This window comes from Penaeus chinensis, chromosome 16, assembly GCF_019202785.1.
Source record: "Penaeus chinensis breed Huanghai No. 1 chromosome 16, ASM1920278v2, whole genome shotgun sequence".
NCBI classification, from domain to species: domain Eukaryota; kingdom Metazoa; phylum Arthropoda; class Malacostraca; order Decapoda; family Penaeidae; genus Penaeus; species Penaeus chinensis.
Genome location: NC_061834.1, coordinates 27,493,270 through 27,505,769, shown reverse-complemented (window position 1 = coordinate 27,505,769; position 12,500 = coordinate 27,493,270). Strand labels below are relative to the sequence as shown.

Below are 12,500 nucleotides of genomic sequence, written 5' to 3'. Positions count from 1 at the left end.
CGGCGAGGGAACTGTACTTACATAATAAATACATAGTTTTAAAGGTCGCAACTTTTTGAAATGTCGAAATGTATATTAATTATGTAATATATTATATAACGGCTGCTCATTGGATTTCATTCAGCCAACCGTTATGATAATATTTTCTTCATTAGTCAAGACCATTTCAATAACGAAACACGGTTTTAAGAACAGCCCCTCAAATCTTTTCGTTTTCTTGTATGCTTTATAGAATAGCCTGCCCATTGAATTCATTTTCTATGATTGTTCACAGACCTGCATGTACACTGACCTGTTTTAGTGGGGCCTTGATTCAAAGTATTTTGGAGGTGTGCATAGCCAATAGCCTCCGGGCTAGTACAGTGGTAACGTGTCGGCCTCTCATCCGAGGGGTCGGCGGTTCGCGCCCCGCTCAGGCGCGAGAAGTTGCAATTGTCGCCTGGAGGTTACTGCCGTGGCTGGGCACCACGGCGGGTAAGGATTAAGACGAGTCAGCACCAGCTGACACACGTTAGCGAGTCGGCATTAGTCGACACAGGCCGGGCTCCCCTCATTGGCATAGCCCGGGCGAAGCTCAGCTTCGCATATCGGACTTATCTTATATGCATAGCCAATATGCAAATACTACACCATCTTATACGACAGTGTATTTCAAATGAATTAAATTATCAAACAAAGCCGTTTTTTCCTCCGTGAAGGACCTGTGGCACGGCACTTTTATTTATGTTAAATTATACATAGTTTTTCTAAGAATTGTGTCTACATAATGATTAAATGTGATATTGTAAACTAATATATAATTTCAATTGTAATTATAAATTTATAAAGAGTGATATTTCAAAACCGTCAAAGAAATAAGATACTTGAAGGAAAAAGTAAGATCCAAGTTGTCATTAACTGCTGTCTAATGTTAATAAATAACAAACTGTATTTATTGCTTCTCCAAAGTGTGATTATAGTAAAATGATGAACAATCATGTAAAGTAGTACAGCACTAAATTTAGCTTTGTCAACTTGTCTACAATTCTTAATATGAATAGCAGTAGAGGCACACCTTTGGAAACTTTGCAATAACATTTTCAAACTTTCCTTGCTGTCCACCAGCAACACCTTATAGTGTTTCAATTTTTTTTTTGCTGAAATAAGCCCTAAATACAATCTCTTCATAAAAGATAAATGAATAACAACAGCAGCCAATACATTTTCTGGGTAACAAATAACTGAGTAACAATAAAACCAATAAATTTTCATAGTAACAAATACATGAATAAAAAAAATAGCAATGGCAACCAATACATCCTTATGGTGATGAATGAATTAATAAGAATAGTTACCAATATTATTTATTTCCTTCTGTTTATTTCCTAATGGTAAAATAATGAAAGGTGTATATACTGTCCTTACATTCCATATAAAGAAACATTATGAACTAAAATCAACTCCACAAATATGTTTCATTTATTGCTTTAAGTTTCTTCACTAACTGGTAAAAAATATAAACTGACAAGAAACAATCAAGCAATTGATGGGCAAATGCTGTCGTTTACAGCCACATGTGTCCTTCATTACAAGCTGCAATGCAGATTCAGGACCTATCTCTACACATGACAGATTTGGTGAATTTGCCCAAGCCATGATTAACATCTTCCACCCAGGGTTATTTCGACAGGAGACAACCTAGTGCCTAATTAGCCTGAGTTGGTAGTTTCAGATTGTGGAAGAACAGGTTCTACACTGTTCTCAAGGTGCTTTCACTGTTTGGACACAGTTTTGCCAACTGTACCCTGTAATCTGATGTAATCTTTTGCAAAAGGCACTAAGATGAGATTCCAAGGCACAGGATAAAGTTCAGGTTTCATTGCCATACAGAGAGACCGACATTATCGGGGCCTTGTTGGCATATTGTTTGTTCCTTCTGCACAGATGCCGGTATGTCACATATTCTTGTTGAGCAAGGTCATGACCCCTACCACCAAGCTAATCCGTCTACTGACTTCCTGGTCTAACAACTCAAGATCTGTCTTGCTTTGATTCCCTGGCCATAATCATATACCGATTGAACAGGCTCTCCTAACAGACTCCTAAAGATCTTAATCTTGATCAAAGAATCCCTTGAACCCAAGTACTTCATCTCACTACCAAATGCACCAAATCTCCAAAGACTGATTTGATGCAACATCATCAAAGTCTACATGCTCTTCACTGACTTTGGATAATTTCTACATATTATTCACTTCATGCTAATACTGAAAAGCATTGGTGTAAAATCACAGGCCTGGTTCACTCCTGAATTCACCATAAGAAGCAAGACATGCTCCCAATTCCTTTTACACCAATTTTAAAACCAGTATATTAAGTTATTTTTTTATACAATAATATTTGTCAAAATTCCTGTAAGTCTCAGGATCTCCTAGAGTGATTCACAATGCACCAAGTCCAATGCTTTCTTCTGACCAATGTAGGCTCCAAGCAGCCTATAAATGAACTCAAGACAGTGCTCTACAAGGACATGAAATGAAAGGCTGTTGTGGATCTGCCAAGAGTGACTCCAGATTGGTCCAGTCTCCGGTGGCTCAGCAGATGTATCTGATACTTCTCAAAAGAATAACAGCAAGTACCTTGCCTGGGATTCTGAGCAGTCTAATGTCTTGGTGACTGTTGCAGTTCTAGCAATCTCTTTTTTCCTTCCAGAGTTCTATGGGAATGGTACCAAACTACCAGATAGCAACCTGGATATCATGCAATCCATAAGCCAAGGGTACACCATCAAGCTTTAGCAGGGATGCTGCAAATATATTGTGCTTTACCATCCTCCAGCTTCCAGTGCTGCTGAGGAAAATGAATAAAAAATGGGGAAAATGCTGTACTCATTTTCTCTATTTTTGTGAAATGTCTCTGCTAGTGCATAGTCACAAACGAGTCAATAAGTTGAACTTGTGACCTTACATGATTTGAATTGGCAGGAAAAATGTATTTTTTACTAGTGCTATGAATATCGATGGTGTTATTTTTATTATAATCATTATAATAACTATAATGTTATAAACATTAGTAACAGCAAAATAAGATAGTGTAAAATATTTTCATAAATCAAAGAAAAGGGTAAACAGGCGAGACAGGCAGTACTCGTAACTGGCTCATTGGTGACTTAGTACAAGTGTAGCCATCTATGTGTAAAAACAATCAAACAAGTACTCACAGTGGGCATAGCATGATGTGATACAAAAGGATGAAGTTGTCTACTAAAACCTTAGCCTAAAACTTGACTTCCTCAGCATGATTCTTAATATGCTGTATTTTGTCCTTCCACAGCAAACTTTCTAATATGTTGTACTTTGTTCCTATTCAACAGTATCTGTATCCTACATGTCAGGGATTGATGCAATTATCTAGGTGACAGTAATGGACTGAAACATGGTGTTTCACATTTGAGTGTCCCACAGTCCTATAAGGTTTGTTAAGTTTTTGAGTAATGTGATACAATAAGAGATAGCCACTACAAACCTCCTCCCACTAAAACACTCAAACTATTTGCAGGATGGTCTAGTGGTTTCGAAGAGGACCAAGAGGGTAGCTACAACCAGTCTATGATTTGTACCACAGAAGTATAAGCTGCTTCTATACGTGTCATAAAAGTTAATTCCAGATTATGTTTAATCCAAATCCACAGTGCTTGCACAGAAGATGCAAGACACACAACCAGGCCCAGAAGTCAATGTGATTATCAGTAAATCTGCTTTTTTACATTAAGGAGCGATTATCTGTGTAATGGCAGTTAACATTCACCCTTCATGTCATACGCTAATGTTGATAAGGAAATGTTTGCTACAGAGGAAGAAATATATATATACCTATATACTCTAGTATTATATCATGCCAATATATATGTCAATACAAATAAACTTCTATCAATGGCTTGAAAGATCCTATAAATATTACAGACAACCAAAATGAAGGTGTCAAACAAAAATGAGATACTCGTAATATCAATTTATATAGTTTTTTTCTGAGAGCTCTTTCATATGGGGCATGGGTAGCGTTGCTTTTTCAGGATGTTGCTAGTGAGGATCGTGATAACAAATGCCCATGCGGTTTTGAAGTCACTATAGTTTAAAGAATCAGGAAGTTTTTACTTTGAATTTGAAACCTAATCATGGTGTTAATAGCTTTCTTATTTATTTAATTAATATATTGCATATGTTGGAATGTTTTTCCAACCTGGAATTAATATTGCCTTTTCTGTGTCTGTAAACTCTGGAATTCTCAGTGGGTATTTCTTTTTGTTTTTATTTTCAATGTTGAGAGTTATATCTGCTGTTTGAATATCCCACAACTTCTAAAAATATATATTGAATTTTCACATACATCTTTGACATGAAAATGCCAGAAATTGTTTTACAATAAATATTGCTTATCATAAATATTAATGGCAACTCAACTCCACCTTTTCTATGGAGTTGATGACATTGCCATTACGTATCAATACATCTTTGGTGGGATTAACTAGCTTATTCTGCACAAATACAGGATTAAACTTGGAGCTCAAAAGTAAAGCCTAGTCCAGAGGTGAATTAAAAGTTAATCCTGGATGCTGCCATTGCACATGTACATTAGAGATCTGGATTAATCTTTAATACTTGTTTAACTTTTATGGTGCATACAGAAGACACCCTATATGCTACAGTAAACCTACAATTCTGGAAGATCGTCCACAAAAACTAACAAGAATGTGTCAGTCTGCTTGGCTGCATTAACTGTATTGCTGTATTAGTGATGCTAACAGTGATGTAGTTTGGAGCACTGATACCAAGAGCCAAAATCAAAGACCTTGCAGGAAAGATGGTACATTTGTCTTCCACATGTATCACATGCCAAGCTTCCAAAAATAAGTTTTCTAAAAAGAAATGACATGCTCTTAACTAGAAATATGGTACACAGAGGCATGTCTATCTGAGTATTAAGGATCCTTGAATTAACACAAAAAGTTACATGTGAAGGTTTCATTCACTTCTGGATCCACACATGGAGAGAGACATAGAACTATTTACCACTTGCCACTTAGCAATTTGGCTTGGACAATCAAAGTTTTATAATGGGGAAACTAATTATTTGCCTTTACATAGTCACTTCTGTGAAAGGTTTAACACAAACAACTCTTTCCTAAAACAATTGGATATAGATTGCCATAGCCAAATATCATTTACAGTTTATTATATTCCAAAAGTACAATTCTCTCTAAATATAATGTTTACTGGTACAGATACCACTCACAATCTTACAATAATATATGAACAAAATACCAAAATCTAACTTTTGTGAAAGCTTGTAAAGTAAAGCTATTCTCATTAAATCCAATTCAAACAATTAGTCCTAGAAAATACTGAAATCCTTAAAGCCATAGGTTGCCTCCTTCTTTTTCTTCTGTTGTGATGATGTTTGAAGTTCTTCTTTTCTGAGGGAAGAAATGCTTTTGATATACATTTTGTACAGAATTCAAACCATAAATATATTTATATAAGCTATAGTAATTAAATGATCTTTAAGGTAAGAATATGAGTTTCAAAGCTGGATTAGGTAAGATAAAGTCTGAGCTCATCAAAATATTGAACTATTAGAAGACAAGTCATCTAGCATTTGTATGCCTGTACTTACGAAACTGATGATTTTCCTAGGTCAAGGAACTTGCCAACTCCAGACCGAAACATCTTGAACTGGTCTTCCACTACTTTTGGCCGTTTTCTATTCTTAAGCTCATCTTCTTCAGCCTTTCTTTTCTCAATCTCAAGTCGCCTCTCTTCTGCAAGCTGTATGAAACAAGTCAGTAAACACTTAACTATATAAAAATTTCAGTTATGCCAACATATGAAGTTCTTGATTGGACTTCATCAGTGCAATTCAAAACTATGTGAATATGCCATATAATATCCAGGATATAACTTGGACCACAATATTCACCATACATAAAAAAAGAACAGCAGTAACACCTAAAAAAATAAATCTGTGATCTGCTGGACAAATGATAATCCAAAACAAGGTAAGACACATAGACCTGTTAAATTACATATGTCCTTTTGCATTAATTTATGTATATCAGAAATTAGGTGAAATCCAGACATGACATGATTCATTAAATACTCCTCTTTGCTTAATAATATTTATGTTCAGAAAGAGAATTTCCAGACTTTATGACTATTAATATGATTATCATTATCATCATTAAAGGACATGGATCATTCCAAAGCTGAAATGTATATGGTAGAAAAACAGAATATACACAAACTAGGTTTAATGATTTTGTTTATAGTAGGTATATCTGTACCAACATGGTAGAATGCTTTGGCATTTAGAAATGTTTATGTTTTTAAAGATGTTGTATCACTTTAACTAGAAAGGGACCATCCCAGGATTTGGTCCTAATAATCAGAACATTGAATACATATACAGCTGAAGAACAAATTAAGTACCGTAGGGCACCACCTATCATGTATTTGTTAGATTCCCTGGGCTGCTTGTGGTATAGATGAATTCTGTCTTCATACTTTCCTGTTGTGCATGTATTAATGTGCATTACTGGGGATACCTTACCAACTTACCTGCTATGTATGTTAATATTAAACAAAAAGGAGCAAAAACAAAAAAAATTAAGCACATATTAAAAGTGCCAGGGTGACAGAAACTTGTCGTCATAAGAATTTCTGCTGAAGGCTGGGGTGATGGGAATGACTAACCACAAGTGCACAGAGTTCTTGGAGGGTGATTAGACTCAGTGGGTATTACTTCCATCAATACACAAGTGTGGAATGTACCATCCATGAGCCATGACCAAAAGAGTACCTGCTTTAATGAGGACTCTACTTCCAAGTTAAAGATCCTGTTCCTGCCTGCTGTGACTGGCAACACAGGTTGTATTGCAGAAAATTGAATAATACAAAAAGATAAAAAATTACAAAAATAACAACATTTTACCTATTGTTATTATTGGACTGAGTTTTGGACTACCTAGAGAGAAAATAAAGAGTCTGTGCATGGAAAACAGGTTTCCTACCATCTGGATACAGCATATCAAATGACAATTATAGTGATAATAATTGCAAAGGGGAGGTAAGGAGACTTGACAGTGCTCATGAGTGTTTGTATGCGCCCAACCTACAAGCCACTCAAGTTTGAGCAGCCACTCAAACCTAATACCCAGATTTTGGGCCACGCACAAACAGTGAATCACCTATATCCAAGGGGTTAACATGGAGATTAAGATAACTCAATGTTGCCAGGGATGGCATGTAAATACATGCCTTGTTCACTGAGTTTAGTTAAAAAATTATTTTTGAAAATCTTGAAAAGAGGAAAAAACAATTGTAGTCCAACCTATTGCCAACATTTTGACACCATAATGTAGCAACACACAGTGCCTAGCTGAATTAGTCAGAATACATTTTAACTGATAAAGCAAAATTACAGTGGACAATGGATGCACCTAGTTTCAATGGGTTAAGGATTAAAATGAGCCATAAGAGATTTCCATTAAAAAAAAATATATATATATATACAAACCTCAACATCTGCTTCCTTAAAGGGGTCTACAAATACTGTGGTTTCCTGGATGATAATGTCCTCAATTGGAACATCCTTGTTGTCTGTCTCAATAGCCTCCATTCCTGATAATGTTGAAAGACCACCCACAACTCGCCCAAATATAGTATGTTTACCATCAAGGTGGGCACAGGATCTGTATGTAATAAAGCTGTAAAACAAATAATCAGTACATTAAAATCTTTGTTTTAATTCAGTTAATTCTGCAAGTACAGAAATATTATTACTAAAATGAGTTTCTACATTTGCAAGCCTAGATGCATTTCATCACATATTTTATTAACCCCTTGGTGACGGGTGAAGAAAACGAAAAAAAAAAAAAAACATAAAAACTACGCTCTGGTGATCAATGGCAACGCGCTGACTTTGAACATGGGAGTTTGGTATATCAAGCCATATCACTGTTTTGTAGTGTTTTGGAGCGCCGCCGCAGCATACAGCTGCCCGCCACATTTTGAGCGGTTTGTTTTCACGTCTATAGACGTGACCCGTCGTTAAGGGATTAAATATATTTTGGTGATTTTTTTTCAAACATCTTGGATATGCTGATGATTCTGTTCCGATAACAGACTCCAAACAGAAATTCCAAGTACTGGTCAATAAGGAAGTTTTGAAACTTATAGCAAATGGACTATACATCAACTGTTGCAATACAGTGCTTACTTGTGACATGCAAAGGCAAAATCAGTATGTAACAATAACCAGTAGAAGAAGCAGAAGAAGCAGTAGAAGAAGAAAAAGAAAAAGAAAAAGAAAAAAAAAAAGAAAAATAAGAAGAAAGGGAGCAGAAGTAGAAGCAGAAGAAATAACAGTTGATGTATAGTCCCATTTGTTGTAAGTTCAAAACTTCTTTATTAATTAGTACTTGGAATAATTGTTTACAGTTTGTTATCAAAAGGAAAAGGAAAAAGGAGGACACACACATACAAATGCTTACAATATCCTTCTGTATTGCAGGATAAACCTAAATTTATATGCCTTAAAACAGGGATTGAAATTATACTTGCAATTGGCTTTTATTGGTGTCAGGTCCCGAATTTGCCATAGAGAGCACTCCTCGCCCCTTATGGGACAAGTTGGGCCGAAATTCATCCTTGAATGCTTTTCCCCAAATGGACTCTCCACCTTTGCCTGTACCTTCTGGATCTCCTCCTTGTATCTGTACATAATTAAAAGCTGTAAGCCTTCTTCTCCTGACAGGAGTACAATAAATTATGGTGTATCACATAATTTCATTAAAATATAGTTCAGTATCATTATGCCTGCTTAAATAGAAATGACAAAGTTTTTTTAACATAAGGTCAGAACTGGGTTATTCTTAGGATAGTTATGATGCGTTGCACTGGTTTGGAAAAGGTAAAGTAAATTATGGAAAGATTAACTCCTCAATATGGATAAGGCCATGATAATGTCCTTAAGCATTGAAATTTAAAGAAAAGTAAAATATAAGTTAAACCAATGGTTCATGTCAGCAAATTTAAGAAAGACATACCTATTATATTTATATATATTTTACAATGTACTTCCTATATGAAGGAGGCAAATTTCAAATCTTAATTACATAACAAGGAAGCTTACCATGAAATGTCTAATTGATCTGTGGAATTTTGTTCCCTTGTAATATCCACGATCACATAACCTTACGAAGTTCTCTGAGGCTTTTGGAACTGTGTCACAATACACTTCAAGGTTCAATGTACCCAAATTTGTCTTGAGGGAAACATAACCTATGGGACCATAAAGCAGATTTTAAAATTTTGACATAAAAACAAACAATATCATGATTCTTACAGAGTGTAATCATTATGTGCATATAACAGCACTATATCATACCCCTTTTTTTAACCCTCTGATATCTGACAACATCGTCTTCTAGTACTGCTGCTACTTGTTTCGTTTCCACATCTACTGAAGTTGAGGTAAAGCTGGCTGCTACTTTCCCAGTTGAATAATGTGCCTTTGGTGAAAACAAATTCATCATTCTAAATTATCTTTTATGAAATCAGTGGTGGAAGTTTACAATTACAGAAATATATTATCCACTATTTCAAATACACACTTGCTTGGTGCATCCAATATACAAAATATAAGCTATTATTTCTATATAGCTACAGAATTTGTAGTTTCTAAGATCTAAATCTAATTTACTATAAACGGAAAAATACATCCTGTATAAGGAGCAGAGAAAAATGATTTATCATACAGAAGTCTACACCTGAGAAATGTCATACTGCATTAACCCAATGCCGCTGGGGAAAATGCTGTGCTCATTTCAAATATTTTTTGTGAAATTTCTCAGCACATAGATGGCTCTGCTAGTGCTTAGCCACAAACGAGTCAATTAGTAGACCTTGTGACCTTATGTGATTTGAATTGGCAGGAAAAATGTATTTTTTACTAGTGCCATGAATATCGATGGTGTTATTTTTATTATAAACATTATAATTACTATAATGTTATACACATTAGTAACAGCAAAATAAGATAACGTAAAATATTTTAGTAAATCCAAGAAAAGGGTAAACGGGCGGGACAGGCAGTATTTATAATTGGCTCATTGGTGACTTAGTACAAGTGTAGCAATCTATGTGTAAAAACAATCACAGTGGGCATAGCATGTACGTACATGTCATGCCCGTTGGCATTGGGTTTAACTTGTCAAAACATCAGCTTTTCATATCTAAATAGCTAAAGAATTTTTTGTTTCAGAGGAGACAAAATTGAAGATCTACAATAAACTGAATTTACTACAGCATAAGCAGAAAAATATATCCTGCAAAACAAACTGAGAAAAATTATTCATCAAATATAACTCAATCCAAAAATGAGAAATGTTATACCGCATTAAACTTGTCTGCTACTCGTTCTCCTGATTCCTCCTTTGGACCATCATCTTTGTATGTTTTGTTGAACTCTTCCAGGATCTGCTGAGTATCTCGTGAAACATTCTTCAATCTCATGGATGCATCTGAACGAGCTTTAACAGTCTCTGTAAATGAAAACCTTGCTCTAGTAATATGCATAAACCAATGCAATGCTAACTTTCAATGGCACAAAACAGCATTTCTCATGAGGCACTGGTAATAATATACAAATGTTAGAACAGTATATAATCCTTCTCTATTTTAATTCAGACCTAAAAACTATTTCTACAAACTTTTTATGAAAAATCCAAAGATGAAAACCAAAGGTACAACCCACTCACCCTCATCCTCTACTTTAAGGCTGTTTATGACATGATGAAACTTGCTGATGTTGAACTTGGTCAGGTCTTGAGAATCCTGGATGATAATCAAGTCATTCCGGGTGAAGGGCTTGTCTGTGAGGAGCTCTCTCCAATTATTGACTTTAATATTCAGCTGTTCTATGGCCTAAAAGACAGACAACATATGCAAATAAAATTCCGATGAACTTTTAAACATCTACTAATACAATAAACATGTGCTTTCAGTTTTAGAAATAAAACAAATTTTGTAGAATTAAGAAGTTCTTATCTATATATATATTCACATTATTTAATGCCATTCTTTATTTTCTTTTTCTTTTTTTTACAGTATTCCTCAGACAATCCAAAATCCCAATTGCAATTATTTCTAATATTGTCCTAATACAAAACCGAAGGAGAAATAATTAATTAATAAAAAATATTCACTTCATAACAGAAGACATTGCCAGTTGTCTTGACTGCAACCACATGAGAGGTGTTGGTGAGGGGCTTGTACAATACAGGGCAGTGGTATTCTCCAGTATTTGCTCGGTGAAAGGTAACTTTTATCAGGTCCTTTTCGTTCAATGGCTGCAAATTGTAAATTACATAATTATTCTGTAATTACATTCACGGCATTAAAAAAAAAAAAAAAAAATATATATATATATATATATATATATATATATATTAAATATATATATATATATGACATTAGGAGTATAGTAATACAGAATATAAATCCATCATCGAAAACATCTTACCACCAAGAAGTAACTATCATTACAATGTATATTTCATTTCTAATATGTAAAAATATACATTAACTACCTCTCCAGTGACTGGATTCACTTTGAATTTTTTAACGAAAGGCAGGATTGCCTCAAGATCAAAAACATTTCCCTTTGGATCAATGTACGGGTGGTTGAAGGGCAACAGCGACAGAGCACAATGACTGAGTGGCAAGCGTCTGAATTCTGCTCGGGCTCCAGTGTGTGATGACTTTTTGTAACCTCCATAGAGTGTTGACCACTCTGTGGAGGTTAGGTACCTGGAAAATTCAAACTGTATTTAATTGTTTTTATTACAAGAAAATTTACACATGACAGTTTGTCTGCTTCTTTTTAAACTGGAATCAGCAATTCCTATCTGGAATGAGCATGTATAAGCAAATTGCATAGTCTCAACTAACTGAGGATAAATAAACTTCCTATCTTGAGAATAACACACGGAAAATATTCAAAAGGATATTTTTCTTTTTTTTTAAGAATAATTAACTTTAGGTATCCTTAATACTTTATATAAATGTCGGAAAAAATTCAAACACTGAGAAACTTTAATGGTCCATCCAACACTGGGGAATAAGAAAGAAAAAGCACCTAACTATTAATGCATTTAATAATCTATTTAAGTTCTCATAAGTTAAGATATTAAATTGTTTTTTTAATGTAAGAAAAATAATGTATAGAAACTTTTCTAAAATGTATAGAAACTTTTCTATCATTATTCCTTGCTTATCTTTGTGTAACTTCATTCTTACATACAAAAAAAAAAAAAAAAAAAAATGTACAAACATCAATGAAATCCTAACAAAATAAAACTGAACTTTCATAAACATTATATATTTTATATACATACATACAAGCACACACACACACACACACACACATTTTATATATATATATATATATATATATATATATAT

The 12,500-nt window shown here is 34.4% G+C and overlaps 1 protein-coding gene across 1 annotated transcript in view; it reads right to left on the bottom strand.

Moving 5' to 3' along the window:
• Window positions 1–5,194: 5,194 nt before the first annotated feature.
• LOC125033597 (RING-type E3 ubiquitin-protein ligase PPIL2-like) overlaps window positions 5,195–12,500 on the bottom strand; it is a 9,260-nt gene continuing 1,954 nt past the window's right edge. Inside the window, exons 2-11 of the mRNA XM_047625250.1 lie at window positions 11,627–11,846; window positions 11,243–11,386; window positions 10,796–10,961; window positions 10,431–10,579; window positions 9,424–9,547; window positions 9,169–9,317; window positions 8,598–8,749; window positions 7,552–7,741; window positions 5,653–5,804; window positions 5,195–5,452 (exon numbers count right to left, since the gene is read on the bottom strand). Coding sequence (XP_047481206.1) covers window positions 5,371–5,452; window positions 5,653–5,804; window positions 7,552–7,741; window positions 8,598–8,749; window positions 9,169–9,317; window positions 9,424–9,547; window positions 10,431–10,579; window positions 10,796–10,961; window positions 11,243–11,386; window positions 11,627–11,846 — 1,528 coding nt within the window. The 3' untranslated portion in view covers window positions 5,195–5,370. The remainder of the gene's footprint in view (window positions 5,453–5,652; window positions 5,805–7,551; window positions 7,742–8,597; window positions 8,750–9,168; window positions 9,318–9,423; window positions 9,548–10,430; window positions 10,580–10,795; window positions 10,962–11,242; window positions 11,387–11,626; window positions 11,847–12,500) is intronic.